This window comes from Entelurus aequoreus, linkage group LG07 (assembly GCF_033978785.1).
Source record: "Entelurus aequoreus isolate RoL-2023_Sb linkage group LG07, RoL_Eaeq_v1.1, whole genome shotgun sequence".
Classification (NCBI taxonomy): domain Eukaryota; kingdom Metazoa; phylum Chordata; class Actinopteri; order Syngnathiformes; family Syngnathidae; genus Entelurus; species Entelurus aequoreus.
In genome coordinates this window covers 43861878-43883393 of record NC_084737.1, presented here as the reverse complement: position 1 = coordinate 43883393, position 21516 = coordinate 43861878, and the positions used below count along the sequence as shown (strand labels likewise).

The 21516-nt window shown below is 39.2% G+C and overlaps 2 protein-coding genes across 3 annotated transcripts in view; both read left to right on the top strand.

Annotated features, from left to right (window-relative positions):
• The window catches only part of samd10b (sterile alpha motif domain containing 10b), a 187659-nt gene extending 180785 nt beyond the window's left edge, over positions 1 to 6874 (top strand). Inside the window, exon 5 of the mRNA XM_062053743.1 lies at positions 3381 to 6874. Coding sequence (XP_061909727.1) covers positions 3381 to 3403 — 23 coding nt within the window. The 3' untranslated portion in view covers positions 3404 to 6874. The remainder of the gene's footprint in view (positions 1 to 3380) is intronic.
• Positions 6875 to 17967: 11093 nt separating this feature from the next.
• znf512b (zinc finger protein 512B) overlaps positions 17968 to 21516 on the top strand; it is a 67445-nt gene continuing 63896 nt past the window's right edge. The window contains exons 1-2 of one of the 2 annotated variants that reach the window (XM_062053742.1): positions 17968 to 18557; positions 18981 to 19107. The gene's annotated coding sequence lies outside the window, so the exon portion shown is untranslated. Of the gene's footprint in view, positions 19108 to 21516 lie in introns of both variants that reach the window. The other variant, XM_062053741.1, reaches the window with a different exon arrangement.

The window sequence follows — 21516 nt, the reverse complement described above, 5'->3', positions numbered from 1 at the left end:
GCGGTTTATCCAAAGAGCTATGGCCGACATTTTTATTCAGTTGGAGTTTAAAGCTGTAGTCAATGATATTCCTACTTTTCTCTATCCACTTGTTGTGGGGGAGACTGGCTCGTACATGCACATGCATGTTTAAAATTCTCCGCTGTTGCCATTTCTAATAAAAAGTATCATACAGGTATAGTTCTAACTTACATCCGTCAGTAGACTCGATATGGAAGCGCTAAAAACTACAACATGGCTGATGGGGAGATGACGCTGTCAATGGTCCTTGGCCTGGAGGGGAGCTTTGGCACGTAAAAAAGACCACCCAAAAAACGACACATTTTGAAGAGACAGTCAGAAAGCGGCTTGAAAATGTGGTCTGTAAAAGAAAATCTATGCAAAATTTTGACCAAAGCACCACCATTGGGGATGTATTGGAGCCTATCCGTATTACATAATTTTAACATGGAACTGTAACCTAAATAAACCAGTGAGAACATTATGTTGTAAACTACACAAAATATTTATATTGGGGTTATATCTATCTTCTTCTTTACCTTACTGACTCGATCATTTCTTTTTAATATCATTTGTTCAGTTCTCTGAGACACAGCAATGGCAGCTGGCTTTAAATGTCAGGCCTCTGTAGTTAGCTAAAAACAGGAGAAACAAGCACCTCCTACTGAGTCCTGATTGGTCAGAGTGTGCAACGCTCAGCCACATGGCTACTTTTAATATGATCTGCGTGTTTATCGCGGCCTCGGCGGGGTCTGGGCGTGCCAAGCCACGCACACGTCTGGGCTAAATGTCAAGTTGATTGCAATGTAAAAAAGAAATGTGCTTACATTTGTGCATGCGCACACTTTAATACATCAGCATTTTTACTTGCGTACGTAGTTTTCTGGATTTTAACGTACACTATTTACATTTTTAATGGGAAATTCACAAACAAATGGTGTATGCTCAAATCTAGAAAATGTGGTTTGCACAAAAAAATTCAGATGTATTAAAGTGTGTGCACCGTTTAATCAAAAACATTTCTTGTGTACATCCTAGTCAACGTGGAATTGAGCACACATGTTGGCCACTCTTCATTTTAATACACAAATCATATTTATATTAGCCATGCAACTGAGATCCCACACTCTGCACAGTCGGAAAACACAAAGACAATGAGCAAGACGGTAAAAATAAAGGAATTCACCGACAAGGAGTTGAAGGTGCTTCTTGCTGTGAAGACGCGCCAAAATATGCTTCTTGGCACGGAACTCAACGAATGAGGGTTGAGTGGGATAAAGTGTGCAAAAATGTCAATGTGGAGTCAGAGAACTATACACAGGAACTAATAAAAAATAAGTGGTACTACATCAGGAAGAAGGTGAAGAAGAAGAAGGGTGTGGCTAAAACAGGCGAGGGGACCGGAGATGAAGTAGTGCTCACCTTGTTCGAAAAGATAGTCGCTCCATTGATACGGAAGACTTTAGAACAGGTGGGAGCACATGTGGGTGACACTGATTTCCCCCAAGATAATTATAATTTGTGTAATTTACAACAAATTGTGTCGCATGCTCACAGCCAGATTTGAGTTTCATGTGTAAATTATGTAGCATTTGGTTTGAAATCTTTTAATTTTAAACATGCCAGTATACCACAAAGGATACGAAAGACTTAGACTCTTGTTTTACACAATTACTCAATTTATTATTACAATACACGAGCGACTCTTGTTTTACACAATTACTCAATTTATTATTACAATACACGAGCGCTTGCTCAATACACGTGACACAAAGTCTAGCCATTCCTCCACTGTATCCAGTGCCATTAATTGCCACAAACCACCGGCTGCTGCCCTTGTCTGTGTGACTGGCCAAGCTGATGCTGGAGTCACAGGAACACAAAGTGACAGCAATAGGTGGCAACAATGATTGCCTGGATAAATTAATAAACATCCTCAAAATATGAAGCATGGAACACATTGGCGAAAAGAGAATTTTGTGTCCTTGCCTCAACTTTTTACATAGTTTTTACATTGTACAAAGCCTGTACGACCACCTCTGTGTGTTGTCAAAGTATCCACACCATGTAGAAATGTGCGTACGCCAGCCATGAAGTTGCCCTGAGGCACCGAACGTTGAGTTCACTCTTGATACATCTCAACTTTGCCGTCGAAAAGGGCGCATAGCAGATTTTTGTGCGTACACACGCTTAATACATGAGGCCCCTGCTGTTTACCCGGCACGTATCTGTCATTGGTCTATTGCAGAACATAGTACAATAAAGAAGAAAGAAGCTTAAATGTTGTTCAAACACAATTTTTTGTGTTTGAAGGATGTCATGTTGTTAAAGTAAATTACAAGACCTGAAATGAAATGAATGACTTGCTGGAGAAGTGGCTTTTATTAGACTTTCACTATGCTCCTCTCTAATAGTACTTACAAAGTGAGATACACTATATTGCCAAAAGTATTTGGCCACCTGTCTTGACTCACATATGAACTTGAAGTGCCATCTCATTCCTAACACATAGGGTTCAATATGATGTCGGTCCACCTTTTGCAGCTATTACAGCTTCAACTCTTCTGGGAAGGCTGTCCACAAGGTTGCAGAGTGTTTATAGGAATTTTCCACCATTCTTGCTAAACCGCATTGGTGAGGTCACACACTGATGTTGGTCGAGAATGCCTGGCTCTCAGTCTCCGTTCTAATTCAGGTCAGGACTATGTGCAGGCCAGTCAAGTTCATCCACACAAGACTCTGTCATCCCTGTCTTTATGGACCTTGCTTTGTGTACTAGTGCACAGTCATGTTGGAAGAGGAAGGGGCCCGCTCCAGGAGTTGGGCTTGGCCCCTTAGTTCCAGTGAACCAAGCCCAACTCCTGGAGAGGGCCCCTTTCCTCTTCTAACATGACTGTGCACCAGTGCACAAAGCAAGGTCCATAAATACATGGATGACAAAGTCTGGTATGGATTAACTTGACTGGCCTGCACGGAGTCCTGACCTGAACCCGATAGAACACCTTTGGGATGAATTAGAACGGAGACTAAGAGCCAGGCCTTCTCGACCATCATCAGTGTGTGACCTCACCAATGCGCTTTTGGAAGAATGGTGGAAAATTCCTATAAACACACTCCGCAACCTTGTGGACAGCCTTCCCAGAAGAGTTTAAACTGTAATAGCTGCAAAATGTGGACCGACATCATATTGAACCCTATGGGTTAGGAATGGAATGGCACTTCAAGTTCATATGTGCGTCAAGGCAGGTGGCCAAATACTTTTGGCAATATAGTGTATATACTGCCATCATTATTCACGGTGGATTTTAACAAGGAGCTTTTTTGATTCCAGATGAACCCTAATCATGTCCTTCCCTCTCTTCCTGTCCCCTTCCCTGCAGCCTCCTTTGGAAACTTTTCTTAGTTCATCCCTTGGTCCACTTGGAAGCCTTTGCACCCGTCCCCTGACACACAAAAAAAAACAAAAAAAACTCCACGACCCTTGGAAGAGCTTCTGTCTTGAGATTGGTGAGCGGAGAATCAAGCGGACAAGCCGAGAGACGCCGTGCCAACCGGTCTGGTGGATTGTCATTCAGCATCGGTTTAGCAGGCCTCCAGGCCTGCGTACCAACTGTAGCATAGTGAGAAGGTGGGAGCATGATGTTGTAGCTAACTAACACTGGTTTATGCCTACTTTCAGCAACTCCATTCTTAGTGGACTTAAATGTGGGCTCCTCATGCTTTGTGGAAAGAATGGCCAACCACTTCCTCTATTTACAAGGATAATATTGCTCCACATTGATTGATCAATATATTCATGGTGTTTACCTCCACTGAGAGGCCATTATGATTCAGTACACAATATTAATGAACACTGTTAAAGCTGCTGTGTCACAAATAAGTGGCAGCCTAGAGAACAAACGCGTTCTAACGATCTGCTAGCGTTATATCCCGCATTCTTCCTGATTCCACCATGTCAGCTACACCACACTAAAAGGACACAGCAAAACCGTATGGTACAAAAGCAGAGTTTGGGAAAGTCTATTATTTTACTCACGTTTGAAATAATTTCGTTCTCCAAGGTATCCTCCTTGTATGTGCACGCGTTTGCGTAAGACCAAACGGCGATTTCTTACAAATTGTAACTTCTAATTATGACAAATATAGACATTTATTTGTTAAACATATCCTCTTAAAGGGTCCAATTATTATTTGTATCTACTTTTAAAACCCTTCCTTGCAGAATAGATTAGGGGTTTCTTAACCATATGGCTGGGGCCCATTGTTTGGATGCGAGCGCCCTCTAGAGGGCCATGAAAAATATATTTTTCCCCAGCTGTGATTTGTATGGACCGCAGCAGTACTCAGTTGTAATACACTATTCTACCACTTGTGGCAGTAATGACAATCTCAAACAAGTGTGGAGCTTTATAGAGAAGCTTCTTAAGCTCAAAGAAATATGGACTGAAGTGGTGAAGTTGTATTTTCATTTGCACTTTAATGTTATTGATAGTTAAGAAAAATATTCATTATCAATTTTGTTTATTTGTGCACAACATAATTGTACGTAAAAAGTGTTTTTGTTAGTTATTTATGAGTCACTTTTTATGCAGTCTATGTGGTTAGTCCTTATTTCTCTAATCAGTCATGGTTTAATATCAGCTGACAAGGTTGTAAACTAGAAGTAGGTTAGATATAATTATTAAATATGATTAAAATTTAAAAGTAAGATTACTAATTCCTCAATAATATTTGAGTGGTCACCAAGCCACTCTGTAGTGGAAAAGTTGGGTCCCAAGGTCCAAAAGGTTAAGAACCCCTGGTCTAGAAAATATATATTGGATATGTAACTTTTGCATAAGTTTGGCTCCACAGTCACTTTTATAACCTGTTTTTGAGCCTTTTATTTTTTTAGACAAGATCGACAATAATAAACTTCATAAACAATATATAATATTCACCCAGTCACAACATTAGCTGCATTAAAAACAGCTGCTTCTAGCAACATTTATGTGACACGTGCAGCATTGTGCACAAGCCACAATTAGATGACAGATTTTGTGTTTCCTCATTGCCTGACGCAGACAGGGGAGCACCTCCCCTCTGGCCAAGAGCATATACTTAATGTCTAAATAAGTACGTCCACCTCACTGTGACGTCACAACGTAGCCAGACTGCAAAATACTGCGGGCAGGGGCAACCAAACTGCGTGCTAGCTAACACCCAAATGCATGACCCTAATGATTTAATGCTTTGGCATTGTTTAACACAAGTATCCAACATTGTAACATTTACAAGTCAGAAAAGATTAAATTCATCATAGGTCCCCTTTAAACTACTAAAGTTAACATATGCTAGCCGTTTGTGACGGTTTTTTGTTTTTGTTTTTTTTGGTTAATCGTTTTTGTTTAAATTTTGACCAAGTGACATACAGCAGCTTTCCTTTGACCATCTTCGTCAAAACTGATCTTTTTTAATGCATTTTTTCCTCATTGTACATAATGTTGAAGTTACCTGTCACTTTTCAGGCAATTGATGCTGAGAACATGGTTTCACTTATATAATGACACAGTTACACCATTTGTCAAGCGAAATTGACTAATGAATTCCATCTAAGCTGTAAAATGAATGCTGCTTAGAGAGCATTCCCTGTGGTTTTGAGTACACTGTACTAATGTCCTTCTACTGTAAACTAATCCATCACTCACAACCTACAGTGCATTTTCCTCTCAGGATTTCAGCTTTGAAATGATAACACTGGTGGATGAGTAATGGTAGATATTACTATCACACTTTTTGTACTGTGATTGAACTAGACTTTATACCGTATAGAAATACAGTATATACATTGTAAGGGTTGTAAAATAGGATACTCATAGGAGTTCAGTGTTGTTTCAGTGGGACAAATCCCAAGGACACGCAAGTGTAATGTGGTGATCTCATTGTCTACGCTTGATGAAGCAATAATATAAATATAAATTACACAGAGACGAATAGCTGTTACGGATAAGTGTGACGTATTGAAATGAGTTGTTTGTAATATGTGTGCTGAGGGGAATGCTTTGCCTATTAGAGAAGCAGCATTTAGCGGAGTGTGACTGTAAAGTCATGGTGACAAACACAAAGAAAAAGAATGTTGTATTGTTCCCACCCTCTCCTCTCTGTGTGACACTGTGATTTTAGATGCTTCAAAATCATGTAAAACTGTGACAGTTTCCCACACATAACATTCTGTCTCAAGTGAGCACCTTGGACGTCAGTTTTTGTAGAGGCAAACATCCGTGTAGGATAATAATTTTATATTTGCATACGTCAGTAGATAATCATGACTCATCAGACACCTTCACTGCATCTGGTCTTTGGAAGCCAGATGCCTAAGGCCTGTTAGCACAGTAAGTGATTGACTGTTGAAAGGGAGAACGTCTACAGTATTATTTTTGAATGATCTGACTATCTGTGCATATGCTGTAGAGCAGTGGTCCCCAACCACCGGGCCACGGCCAGGTACCGGTCCGTGGATCGATTGGTACCGGGCCGCACAAGAAATTACATTTTTAATTAAATCAACATAAAAAACACAATATATACATTATATATCAATATAGATCAATACAGTCTGCAGGGATACACTCCGTGAGCACACATGATTGTATTTCTTTATGACAAAAAAAAATAAAATAAAAAAAATACCATACCCCCCCCCGGTCTGTGGGACAAATTTTCAAGCGTTGACCGGTCCGCAGCTACAAAAAGGTTGGGGACTACTGCCGTAGAGTGTACATTATTGTCTGTAGGGAAAGTAAAACGATGTATGTCTGCCTCACAGATATGACTGTGGACTTTTCTACAATAAACTATTGCAGTTCAAAGTTGAACCTCCTGTTGTTGAAGACAAAATGCTGTTCAAATGTCGCCCCTCCGGTTCCCTTTGTTGGTTCACATACTTTCAAACAAATTCAATAGCGGAATATCTAACAAATGATTTCTGACATTTAGAGAAGCAATCATTAGACCGTTCTGGAATATTCTCCTAACTTGTTCGCGTACATAACACAACCAAGTCTCCTAATTGAAGCCTGTTAATTCTTATCTTCTTGAGCTGGATCTTAGCCCTAAGGTAACGCTGAATATTAAATAAGAAACTCCTTGTTGGTCTTACTCAGCGGAAGGAAGGTGTTTGTCCCCCGTGCATCTACTGTTGGTCTTCATGGTGCAACTTCAAAGCTTGTAAGAATTACCATTACATGCAGACTTATTCCACTGGAAGGCTGAAACATCAACGGGCATGTCCTGTACCGATGTATTACTAGGACTAGTACTGTGTAAACGGAAGCAGAGAGCAGGGCCCTCATGTAACAACAGTTGCGTAACTTTCCTACTAAATATGGCCGTACGATCAAATCCGGAAAATGGCGTACAAATTGAAGAATTCAGATGTATTTAATTAAGTGTTTGCACGCACAAATCCAAGCACTTTTCTTTGTTACATCGCAATCGTGCGTGGCTTGGCAAGCCCGGACCACGCCCCCTTATGCATATTTATATCATATTGAAAATAGTCCCGTGCTTGAGCTCGGCACGGTCTGACCAATCACAAGTCAGTACACAGTAAAATCCCCAGTGTCAAATATGCAGTGTTAACATGCATTACATCTATCAGAGTTGTTACAACAACAGCTGGAGTAAAACGCCCCCCAGTGTTGGTGTTGATTTCCGTCGTTAAACGAGACAGTGTTAGAGGTACTCTGATTAGCCCCGCCCTCCAGCCCCTCCTCGTGTCCACACCCTGAAGAATTTTCTGGAAGCCATATTCTGAATGTTTAAGGACTGTGGTAAGTAGCTTCTCCTCTCTTACTAAATCAATTATTTGTCATTTGTAGCATCATGTCAGAATTTACTTTATATTGTTGCTCAATATGTAATTAAGTTATTTGTGTACGGTTTTGTATCTAAAAAATATGGTATTCTAAAAGGGCTAATGTCACCCAGTGAATGCTAGCTTAAATGTTAGCCACCTCAGACTTCATTTTTGCGCGGGCTGTGGGACAATTTCAAACATTATGTGAAATAGAATATTTAATATGTAAATTGTACATAATTGTATACTGTATAAACCTGGACAACCTATATTTTACTCACTTACTCACAAAATACAGGTTTGCACTGTAGTATAGTGATGTACATGTACACTTGAGCACTTATAATGCCTAATGGAATGCTTCAGTACTCATATCTTTCAATTATTGTTATTATTATTATTTTCTTTTTAATGTATTTATTTTTCTAACTTTAATACAAGGGTTTTTCGACCACGGAGCACAACATTAGAAGAGTCATTTTTACACGTTTGTTACATTTACAGGAAACATTTAAGCCCAAAAATAGATTATTTTTGCACCCAGTGCAAATAACGCAGAACCTTTGTCATTCCGCGCCCACAACAGTGGAAGCTAGGTATGTTAGCCGCTTGGCTAACAGACGTAACTAGCAGACGAGGCTAGCAGACAGGCATGTGATTTTTCCGTCTAAAGTCGGAATTCCGTCTTTTTTAATCTCGGGGGGGGGGGGGGGGGAAAATGATCTCCCGTTTTTCTTTTTTTTTTTTCCGACCATAAATCAAGATTCGAGACGTAGTTTATATTATGCCGTAGTTGATTGGTCGATATGTTCCTTGTGACCAATCAGGACATCTGTTATGAATGATGACGTTAATAACGTCATCATACCGCCATTTTCCATATGTAAACAATATCGGTTCTCGAGAGAAAGGACGCTTTACGAGTAAAAGAAATTGATAAACATGTCAAAAATAAGTTTCGATGGGACTGGATGGAAAGGGAAATCACTGATACTGTTGGGAAGAAGAAAGTTACGACTTTGTCCGGTGATTTTATTCGGAAAATCGATCGTCCCGGAAAGGTTTTGTGCACGTGGTGTCATGATAATATTGACTATGGATCACGAGGTTTCAAGGCTTTGGAAGTACATGCGGAACGCCAAAAACATATGAAACAACTTGAAGCAAGGAAAACAAACTTTTCACTAGCTGGTACTTTTGGATGTCAACCGAAAGTGAGCAAACCTTACGGACTTCATCTTTTGTTTAAACTGCCGTAGACATGGAGTGGAAAGATCCGCCCACTTCAGTTGCAGACAGGGTTGTTAATAATGAGGAAAGCTAAAAAATATTTGCTTGCGAAATACGCACGTTTGTTTTAAATATTAACCAATTATTGCTTTGCGGAATATAAATGGGTTTTTCTACAAATAAAAAGCCACGTGAAAATATATTATGAAATTACGGAAATTCAAAGAGTTGCATTATTGAATACAGTTAACAATTTATTTGAAATAAATTTGCATATAATACTATTTTGTAATATTCTTATGTAGTCTCTTGAAACTATTGTCAGTGGTGTAACAATCTTGAAGGTAAATAGTTTCACACTTGTTTCATGCAATATGTCAGTGTCCTCACATTATTATTATTTCCTATTTTCAAATATGAGTAAACAATACTAAACATGTTTGATTATTTTCATAAATTTATATCCTATTTTGGCGAAAAGAATGAAATGTTTACACTTGGTATTTTGTTATATTTATAACTAAACTTGTAGGCAATTAGGCATATACATTAAAACTGTGAATTGTTATTAGTGGTTATGTATTTTACAATTAATGCTACTTTCTGATAGCATACATCATGTAAAAGTCTTAACTTTAAAATATATTTTGTATAATAATAAATCTTGATAATAACACTGATCAATGTGACACCTGTGGCTGTGAAATGAACACAAGATGTAAATATTAGTGACTAAATACTGTTGGGACTGAACCATATACAGTGATTCATTAGGATAATTGGGTTATGTATGTTCTATTAATGATATTTTCATGTCTTTAAACACTAAAATATTTTCTTCAAATGGTGCTGTCTTTGTCCCCCAGACCCCCGGAAATTGTTTCAGTCTTTTTCATTGTGGTCAAATCACATGCCTGGCAGAGCACTGGGCGGACAGGTGAGTTTACCGCCGCTGCCACGAAGCGAAAGGAGGAACTCGTATAAATACCACGGTGTTTCTATGTCTAATATCAGGTTAGTGTGCCGGGTAATTTTATCATTGTATAATCTTGTGACTATATGCTCCATGTACAGGCTGGGAAAGGGAGAGTGAAAAGATGTCAAAGTATTGTAAGGACGCCACTCGCGCCGTTATCAACAGTTGACAGCCTCTAATGAATGTCGTAACCCGACTAGTGTAAGCTGTATTCAACGCCAAAATAAATATATAATAATGAACGCACAGAAACCGGCTTTTACTCTGTTCTTCGTTACACACAAAGACCAAACTTGAACCTCCTCTTGCTCTGTAAACTGCATGTAAATGGCTTCAAGTTTATCAGAAACCAGAACATTTGTAACTATTAAATAAACAAACATAGGGCTCAGTCCGTTACAGTATATATATATATATATATATATATATATATATATATATATATATATATATATATATATATATATATATATATATATATATATATATATATATATATGTATATATATATATATATATATATATATATATATATATATATATATATATATATATATATATATATATATATATATATATACAAGTATTTATAACTTTCACAAATGCATTGCAGTTCATAAAATAATAATTTAAAAAAAGGTTGCAGTTTCACATATACCCAGAACTGTGATACGTTGACTTCTTTTGTGGCATTCTGAATGAATGTGCATGTGGATGGATCTTTATTATGTTGCTCTAATCCTGCTTATGTGCTATATACTTTCTACAGGGAAAATGCTGGTAAAAGTGAGACTGGGTGATGTCCAAAAAGTTGTTAGAATAACAGAACCAAATTTGTCGGACTTTTTGAATGCAGGTAGGAATTTGATATTGTGAAAGTGATGTTTGCACACAAGCTTTAACTGTGCTATGAGCAGAGTATGTACACAGCCTTGAATGTCTGGAAATACAGTGTTTTCCAGGTTTGAAATCAGAATAATCTTTGTTGGCCATGTATGTAAAACACACAAGGGATTTGACTCCGGTAAACTGTGCTTTCTCTGAAACAATGAACGAAAAAATATAAATGTGCTGGAAATGTGAACAATGTGCTGGAAAATGCTGGATTTACTCTATGATGGCCAGTGTCACAATTTAAAAATGTATAGTTTGATGTAATTGTGTTGCTCCCGGTGTAAGCATCAAATGTGTCTGGGTGGGGCAAGCCCACAGCATATTTAGTGTTCATTTAACTCTATAAATTTAACACTGGAAAGAGTAAATTTAACACCAGACAACACTCTACAGTGTTACAATTTTCGACTCTATTTAGTGTTCATTTAACTCTATAAATTTAACACTATGGAAAGAGTAAATTTAACACCAGCTCAGGTTAGAACTATATAGACTCGGGCATAGTGTTAAATTTAACTCTTTAAGTGTTGATTTGACACTATGGAATTTATTGTGTAGGAGGTGCTTCTTTCTCGTGTTTCGAGTGAAGAAAACGACATACACTATATTGCCAAAAGTATTTGGCCACCTGCCTTGACTCACATATGAACTTGAAGTGCCATCCTATTTCTAACCCGTAGGGTTCAATATGATGTCGGTCCACCTTTTGCAGCTATTACAGCTTCAACTCTTCTGGGAAGGCTGTCCACAAGGTTGCAGAGTGTGTTTATAGGAATTTTCCACCATTCTTCCAAAAGCGCATTGGTGAGGTCACACTGATGTTGGTCGAGAAAGTCTGTCTCTCAGTGTCCGTTCTAGTTCATCCCAAAGGTGTTCTATCGGGTTCAGGTCAGGACTCTGTGCAGGCCAGTCAAGTTCATCTACACCAGACTCTGTCATCCATGTCTTTATGGACCTTGCTTTCATATTGGAAGAGGAAGGTGCCCAAACTGTTCCCACAAGGTTGGGAGCATGGAATTGTCCAAAATATTTTGGTATCCTGGTGCATTCAAAGTTCCTTTCACTGGAACTAAAGGGCCAAGCCCAACTCCTGAACAACAACCCCACACCTTAATTCCTCCGCTGACCGCTCTCTGTCAGTTTAAGTGTTCTACCACTTTGTGGCTGAGTTGCTGTTTTTCCCAAATGCTTCCATTTTCTTATATTAAAGCCGATAGTTGACTTTGGAATATTTAGGAAATTTCACGACTGGATTTGTTGCACAGGTGGCATCCTAAGATAGTTCCACGCTGGAAATCACTGAGGTCCTGAGAGCGGCCCATTCTTTCACAAATGTTTGTAGAAATTAGTGCTTCGCCCCGTTTGAAAAGATATAGTCGCTACAATGATATGTCAAACATAAGAGGTGGGTGACTGATTACTCCAATGTAAAATATTTTTGGTAAACTATAACAAAATGTGTTTGTACAGTAGCCTGCTCACACGAGTCAGATTACAGTTCCATCCATTTTTAGCACAATTGTCCCTCTGGGTATCTTGGGGGGGTTAATTGTTCACATGTCTTTGATCGGCACATCAATCAGTCTGAGGAGTAAAAGTTGGCACTTGTTTATGTGAACTGTTAGCCAGCACCATCTCTGTGTGGAGCGCAAGTATCCACAGCCTGCATACTACAGCTCAAGCACATTTCCAGGTCAACGTCAGTTTTGATACGTCTCAACTTTACCGTGAAAAAGGGCGTACGGCAGGTTTTTGTGCGGACGCAAGCTCGATATATGAAGGCCCAGGTTTTCTTGCGTGCGTTGGCTTGTGACGTTCGTGAACGAATCGTGTCTTTTGAATGTTTCTCTTAGGTGAACGCTAAGAACCGACACGCATTTGTGAGGAAGCCATGTTGTATGCACTTGCACTTGAAGGACAGCGCTGAGAAGAAGTGGTGAATATTCAGTGAATTTATGAAAGAAATCATCAGAAATATGACAGCTTGTCAGTAACTTGGCAAAGCAATGTAGGCGAATCACTGCAAGTCTGCATCATACTGAAGCAGGATAAGTCTAATGACAGCCAATCATTTTATAAAATAATATCAAAGGCTGACATTTATCGATGAAAATATGGAGAAGCTCCTGGTAGTGCGTTTGCGGCAAAGCAGCTGGAAGGAGAGATTAGAGAAGTCCACTCTCCAAGGTGTGAAGTTAAATATATTTATATAGCACTTTTTCTCTAGAGACTCAAAGCGCTTTACATAGTGAAACCCAACATCTATATTTTTAAGCTACATTTAAATGAGTGTGGGTGGCACTGGGTACAGGTCGGTAAAGTGTCTTGCCAAAGGACACAACAGCGGTGACTAGGATGGCGGAAGCGGGGATCGAACCTGGAACCCTCAAGTTGCTGGCACGGCCGCTCTACCAACCGAGGCACGCCACCCCACAAAGGTGGGTAAAGGTAAAAGGTAAAAATATAATGTAGTACTAACAACTTTGGTAGTTTTATGAATGTAATAATAATGTACAACATTACTGTTTTTCAAACAATATTGTTTGTTTGTTTTTCTTTTCAAAGGCATGTCACAAGGTAAAATGTTGCTGTTTTGAGTGTGCCAAGCACTGATGAAATTGATTAAAAATTATTTTCATGGGAGTCATTGAATTGAGATACACATTTTTTGAATTAAGAGCTCTGTCACATAAATAATTAAGCTCATAAGTTGAGGTGCTATAGTATATAGTCAATAGCTTTAGAATAATTCCAATCAATAGATCCACATTTTAACAATGATTATTTTCTTTGATAAAACAAAAAAGTTAAAAAAACCCAAACACTATTATTTTGAGACAGTCTTTTAAGAGTCTTTCTTTGAAAGGGGGACCCTTCAAGATCCGGCTCCCTTCAAAGAGCCATAAAGCTTACCTCGACAACATACAAACTTTCTTATATATGTGCATAATTCAGAAAAATTAAAGATCATTTTGGAGTAATCTTTTGTATTGTATTAGAGTGTACATATTGTATGTATATAAGAGGTTTCCAATTTGACACGCAATGCAAAAATTTGAACCTAATGTTTGAATGGTAAATAACTACCGTATTTTCCGGACTATAAGGCGCACTTAAAACTCGACAGTGTGCCTTATAACCCGGTGCGCCTAATGTAAGGAATAAGTTTGGTTGAACTTACCCACCTCGAAGCTATTTTATTTGGTACATGGTGTAATGATAAATGTGACCAGTAGATGGCAGTCAAACATAAGAGATAAGTGTAGACAGCACTATGATGGCAATATGTCACAAGTAAACAACACCGACATTGTATATGTTCCATTGAAAATATAGAACATTACACACGGCACTCAAAGATCTATCAAAATGTTTTAGTATGACTTTGGTAAGCTATGAAGCCGCACCGCTTCAATAATTGTCGGCGCATTAAACATACGAGCATTATTATGGTGTGTGTATAAGGTAAGACATATCATCTGGCGTTTTGTTTCGCAATATTATGCAAAAGAAACTTTTCTTACCTTCTGGTACCTGCTGATCTGTATTTGGGATCTGCATAAACCCTGAAAAATGGCTTTTCTATCTTCTTGTTATGTGACATTCATCCTCCGCTGTTGCCATCTCAAATATAAAGTAGTGTAAAGTTCTTACTTATATCTGTCAGTAAACTCGCCATTAAAGTGCTAAAACATACCGGTGTAGTGAGTTCACATTATTCACCCAAGGAACTTTAGTTATTAGAGAGTGTCGGTCGGACGGTTTTTCACGGGACACATTTCCGGTGTGGTTGTTTCCGGATGAGGAGATGCTGCTCCGTTATTGATTTAAGTAAAGTCTGAATGTCATTAAAACAGTTAGCTCCATCTTTTCACACTTCTTCCACCCCCGTCCTTGCACGCTACACCGCTACAACAAAGTTGACGGGGAGAAGACGCTGCCGAAGGTGAGCCACGTAAATAAGACCGCCCACAAAACGGCGCATCCTGGAGCGACTGTCAGAAAGCGACTTGAAGATGATCTGTAAAACATCTATGCACCATTTTGACCAAAGAACCACCATTACATGTTATTTGTCACGGATGGGTTTACGCAGCGTGTTGTTCCCCCGGGATGCAAACGGAACACTCCGGACAGGACTCGCAGGTAGGAACATGATTTAGTTCTCAAACAAATCAAAGCACCACCAAGAACAGAAAACAAGTTAAAAAAAACACATGTGCCAATCGCACTCGACACTAAACTTAGCATAGGCTAGGAGACAAGCAAAACTTACGTGACGAGAGAATGAAGCAAACAAAGAAGCCAGGACGAGTGACCAGCAAAGGCAGCCTTAAATAGTGTCTCTTGATTACAAACAGGTGAGTGTCCCGAACAACAGAGGCAGGTGAAAATCAAAAGTAACCATGGTGACTAAACTCAGGAGGTGCACAAACAGGAACTTTAGGAGTCCAAAACAAACAGAGAACAAAAAACATGATCCAGACCACGGATCATGACATTATGTAGACCAAAAGAAAGTGTTTTAAATTTTGAAAAAAATAATATGACTCCTTTAATGCGCCCTGTAATCCGGTGCTCCTAATATATGACAAAAGATCAAAAATAGACCATTCATCAGCAGTGCGCCTTATAATCAATCCGGTGCACCCTATGGTCCAGAAAATACGGTACAAAAGTATGTTTCATTCACTAACGGTCTTACAAAAGAGGTCAGTTAGAATAATACATAATGTTGGATATCGGGAACGATCAACCCCTTTATTTAGTGAATCAAAAATATTGAAGTTCAATGTTTTTGTGCTTTTGTAAACAGCTAAAATTACATACAAAGCAAACTATAACCTGCTACACAAGAACATACAACAGAAGAGGTTCATTAAAAGAGCAGAAACGTAACCTGGGAGGAAAATCTGATATAAAATATGTATATGCACACTTTACAACCTTTAGCATATCCGTATGTGGAATTTAATTTTGGAATGGATTAAGCAAAGAAGTCAAAAAAGCACTAATATAATCCAGTTTAGGAGGCTGTTCAAAATAAAAGTGTTTACAAAATATAAGGAGTTTTGATAAACATTTTGAACTTCTTTAAAATGAGATCATTTTGATTATCTCATTATGCAATTTACGGCTTACTTTACTATTTATTCATTTTTAGGTTTTTTTAGAATTGTATTATTTATGGAGTAAATTGTCTACAAATTGAAAACAGGAAGTGAACTGTCACAGTGTGTTGGTGACGAACCCAAGATGCAGAGACGGCAGGCTTGGTGCAGGAAAACATGATTTAATGTCCAAAAAAATCAAGAGAAAACAAACCAGGAACCAGGAACAGGCAAACTGGAAACATGGAACAGGAACCACTGCCAGCAAACAGAAACTAGGAACAGAAAGACAGCAAGCTGCAAACAGCTACAGGATACAGGTTACAGCTTACAGATAGTAGCTACAGCTAAAACGACAGGTAGTAATGACATCGACAAGTATTAGCACGACAGGTAGTAATGACATCGACAAGTATTAGCACGACAGGTAGTAACAACATCGACAAGTATTAGCACGACAGGTAGTAATGACATCGACAAGTATTAGCACGACAGGTAGTAACAACATCGACAAGTATTAGCACGACAGGTAGTAATGACATCGACAAGTATTAGCACGACAGGTAGTAATGACATCGACAATACTCCAGCACTGACTGGAGGGAAGGGCAGGTATAAATAGCAGCCGGCTGATTGACACCAGGTGTGGCCAGGTGCCAATCAGCCGCAGCTGAGGGGAAACAGCGCTCAGGGAGAAAAGCAGGAAATAACCAAAATAAGAGCGCTGACAGGAAATAAACACAAACAGAGGAAAAACCAAAACATAACTAAACTGTCAGTGACAAACCTGACATGAACGTGTTAGTAATTGCTATGAAAAGGAAAGAGGTAGGTTTAAATAAGCTCTGCTTCTTCCTACTCCTTTTCGAACATGTTGAAAAGAGAAACTGGAAATTGTCATATACTGTATCATGTTGTAATTGTATGCACGATCGAAATAAACTTCAACCGTAAACCATACGCCACACACCACAATGCACGCAATCACAAGACAGCCTCAGTAGATGGTCAATGCTCAAAAAATATTATTGAAACTCATCATTCAATTTAATTCCTACTACGTGACTTATTCTGGAGATTCAAATTTTATGTGTAGCTTCAAAAAATAGTCATTAATGAATATTATTTTGCACACACTACAAATAGAAAACAAATAATTATATATATACTGTATATATATCCATCCATCCATCCATCCATCCATCTTCTTCCCCTTATCCGAGGTCGGGTCGCGGGGGCAGCAGCCTAAGCAGGGAAGCCCAGACTTTCCTCTCCCCAGCCACTTCGTCCAGCTCTTCCCGGGGGATCCCGAGGCGTTCCAAGGCCAGCCGGGAGACATAGTCTACCCAACGTGTCCTGGGTCTTCCCCGTGGCCTCCTACCGGTCGGACGTGCCCTAAACACCTTCCTAGGGAGGCGTTCGGGTGGCATCCTGACCAGATGCTCGAACCACCTCATCTGGGTCCTCTCGATGTGGAGGAGCAACGGCTTTACTTTGAGCTCCTCCCGGATGGCAGAGCTTCTCACCCTATCTCTAAGGGAGAGCCCCGCCACCCGGCGGAGGAAACTCATTTCGGCCGCTTGTACCCGTGATCTTGTCCTTTCGGTCATAACCCAAAGCTCATGACCATAGGTGAGGATGGGAACGTAGATCAACCGGTAAATTGAGAATATATATATATATTTTTTTATTTTTTATTTTAAATATATATTTTATATATATATTTATATACACACACACACACATCAATGCAACTGTTGGTATGCATATTGTATTGTTACACAATGATACACAAAAATGAGTCTCTCCTGCCCTCTACCGGCGACTTTTAAAACAATGTTTATACACAAAGATGACGTCATGGCTTCAGGTAATATTCATTATTAACAAATATTAGGTCATGATGACTGGCACCAATCAAAGACTAAGAAGAGAAGCTTTGTGTTATTAGTGAAGTGGAAGACCTTAATGTCTCACACTTCAGACTTTATAAGGGAGGTATAATCAATAATAATCAATCAATAAGACAGTTGAAATGAGAAATATATGTGCTTAAGCTACTATAGCATCCACTACTAAATAATTATATTTAACGACTCGAGTTTGGGGATAAAATGCTGTTATGTCGCTACGTTTTGGTTTAAATCCGGGGTTTGTTAAGAAGGCTGTGACAGGCTTTAGACACAATCAACATGAAAATATGCCTGAAAAAGGATATTGTACTAGGAGGAGTCGCCATGCTAGATGCTAATGGCGAGCCAAAGTGAGCTAATAGTTGGCAATGATTTCACGTCAGGAGAGAACGTCGTTACGTCGGGAAGCAGGAGCCGGTGTCACGGCAGCAAGTTTACTCCGCTGGAAGCTCCACAGTCACCTCGTCGACACAGGAAGCAATGATATTAATAACTGCAATACGGCGAGAGTTGTCAAGTATCGTTGTCACTGCTTCAGCTAAGCGTGTGTTCGCGGCCGAGGGGAGCGACATATTAAAAAGCATAATAATACCGAGGTAAGGAGCCGAGGAGTGGCCGAAAAGCCACCGTTTGTTGGCGTTTCTTCTTTTTTTTTTTTGTATTTTCCAACGCCCTTTGACTCTTAAAAAGTGTCGTCGTTCGAGCTCACATTTTTTGTAGGCTCCAGCCAGCGCATGATTTTTTCCCCCTGCTCTCCTCCTTCGTTATAAAGTCGCCATTTTGCTTCACTGCCTTTTATAAACCATCCGTTATTCCAATATTTTTCCCCTCAAGGAGTCAAGGATTTGACGGTCTTTTTGGGCTATTTTGGAGTGTTTGACAACAAGCGCGAAGCGGTGTCTTGTGGTATATACTGTGCATATTAATGCAGCAAAGGGAGGGGGCAGACTAAATTACCTTGAATTGTTTTTGATTTCGTCAACTGTGGACAAGACGACAGCATTTCCTCCATCGCACAGCAGGTGGGATTGCAATGTAACACAACATTGTCGGATTTAAACGCCTCGTCTGTGGACCCCCTCCTCTTCACCTGGCTGACCTGGGACCAGCCGGCCCTGAACGCTGGCTGACCGGCCAACACTTCAGGTACAGTCCATGCCTTTCTCTACTGCTGTGGGAGTCACACATACATTGATTACACTTTGTCAGCAGATTGTGTGATGGATCTGAGTAGGAGCGTTGTGTTTATATGTCATTTCATCTATTGCTGTATTTCACTTTATTATGTTTTTTTTTTTCAAAGTATTTTTATTGTCAGTTTTCTTAATACAAACATATATACATATAATAAAGTAAATACATAAAATATGAAAATAAAAATAATGAATTAAGAAGTTTTTTTTACAAGGCAGCACGGTGGTACAGGGGTTAGTGCATGGGCCTCACAATACGAAGGTCCTGAGTAGTCCTGGCTTCAATCCCAGGCTCGGGATCTTTCTGTGTGGAGTTTGCATGTTCTCCCCGTGACTGCGTGGGTTCTCTCCGGGTACTCCGGCTTCCTCCCACCGCCAAAAACATGCACCTGGGGATAGGTTGATTGACAACACTAAATTGGCCCTAGTGTGTGAATGTGACTGTGAATGTTGTCTGTCTATCTGTTGGCCCTGTGATGAGGTGGCGACTTGTCCAGGGTGTACGCTGCCCTCCGCCCGAATGCAGCTGAGATAGGCTCCAGCACCCCTCGCGACCCCAAAAAAGGGACAAGCGGTAGAAAATGGATAGATGGAAGTTTTTTTACACAGATTATAACATGTAAAAACAAAATACATACAAAGAGGCTTACATATATCAGTTGAATGTCCACTTTCATCAATCACATCAATTATGCCAAGACTGGTACTTCTTAGGGGGGGGTTCCTACAGTTTTAGGTATTCCAAGATAGGTCTCCACACATCACAACATGTATGTAAGTTACCAGAAATCTAATATCTCAGTTTTTCAATGTGGAGGATTCCCACTTGCTCCCGCAATCAGGCTTCAAATTTAGGTGGTGAGACAGATTTCCACACTCTCAAAATGCATCTCTTTGCTATGACCATACCATAGGCCACCACTGTGCTAACATTTCGACCCATCTTGTCTAAAGTGTTAGAAATGCCAAGCAAAGCAGTTTCAGGATCAGGATCCAGATATACTTTAAGTACATGAGAATACCATCTGGAAACCGAACTCTAGAAATCTTTAATCTCAGGGCATAGCCCAAATTGTGTTTCACTTTCTGATATGACACGAAAGGGACAAGCGGTAGAAAATGGATGGATGGATGGATATTGTTTTTATTGTTCACACCCCTACTGAACACAATCTTAAGACCAGTTATAATGACTAATATTCACATTTTATGCTGTTGTAACCGGAGTGTAAATAGAGGATCAAAACAGGAGCATAAGACAAACAATTCAGAGTCAAAAAAGTAAAACTTAGAAAGGTAGTTAAGATCATAGCCTAAAGGAGAATTGCATTTTTTTTTAAAATTTTGTGTATTGTTCAATATCCTTATGAGAGACAAGAACACATATGTTTTTTTGGTTTGTTTTTTTCATTTTTATTTGTAATAATCGGCTCGTTCTAGGTGACTGGCGGTGCATTTAATGGGAGCAAGCCATTTTGCCTCTAAATCAGACTAAAAATGCATTTAAAAACCCCCAGCAATACTACATTTACATTCCGTAACCTGCGTAATAACTAAGCTGTAGTGACAGTGTTATTGTAAGAGCAAACACAGAAGAACTCTTTTTCTAGCATAGTAACACATCGTCGTAAGATTGATTAGCTGTAAGATAGCTTCTGCAACAACAGCTGAATGGCTTTTCAGTTTGTAATGCATAACACAAAGCGATAGGACACCAATCTGTACTGACTGAAAAACATCAATCATATTACAGTATATGTAAAGTAGGGCTGGGCGATATGGCCTTTTTTTAATATCTCGATATTTTTAGGCCATATCGCGATACACGATATATATCTCAATATTTTGCCTTAGCCTTGAATGAACACTTGATGCATATAATCACAGCAGTATGATGATTCTATGTGTCTACATTAAAACATTCTTGTTCATACTGCATTAATATATGCTCATTTTAAACTTTCATGCAGAGAGGGAAATCACAACTAAGTCAATTTAGCAAAACTGTATTTATTAAACAGTTATTAAGCAGTGGCACAAACATTCATGTCATTTCCAAAACAGAAAGTGCAAGATTGTCAGAGACATTTTAAAACAAGCTATTAGTGCACTTTTGTGCATGATGTCACACAAGATATTTCAATAAGTGTCACTTAAAAATTAGCTGCATATCAAATAATATATGTCCTACGGTGTTGATGTGGAAATAGTTGCTTCGGCATTTAGTTGGTGTGGCACCGAACGGAGATGTGACATGTAAAGACATATTCCCGCTTGAAGCCAAACCACCGCCAGACGATGGACCCCGTGCTGTTTTTCTTGGGAATTAATTATTCCTCCATTTGTTACCATACCAGATTCG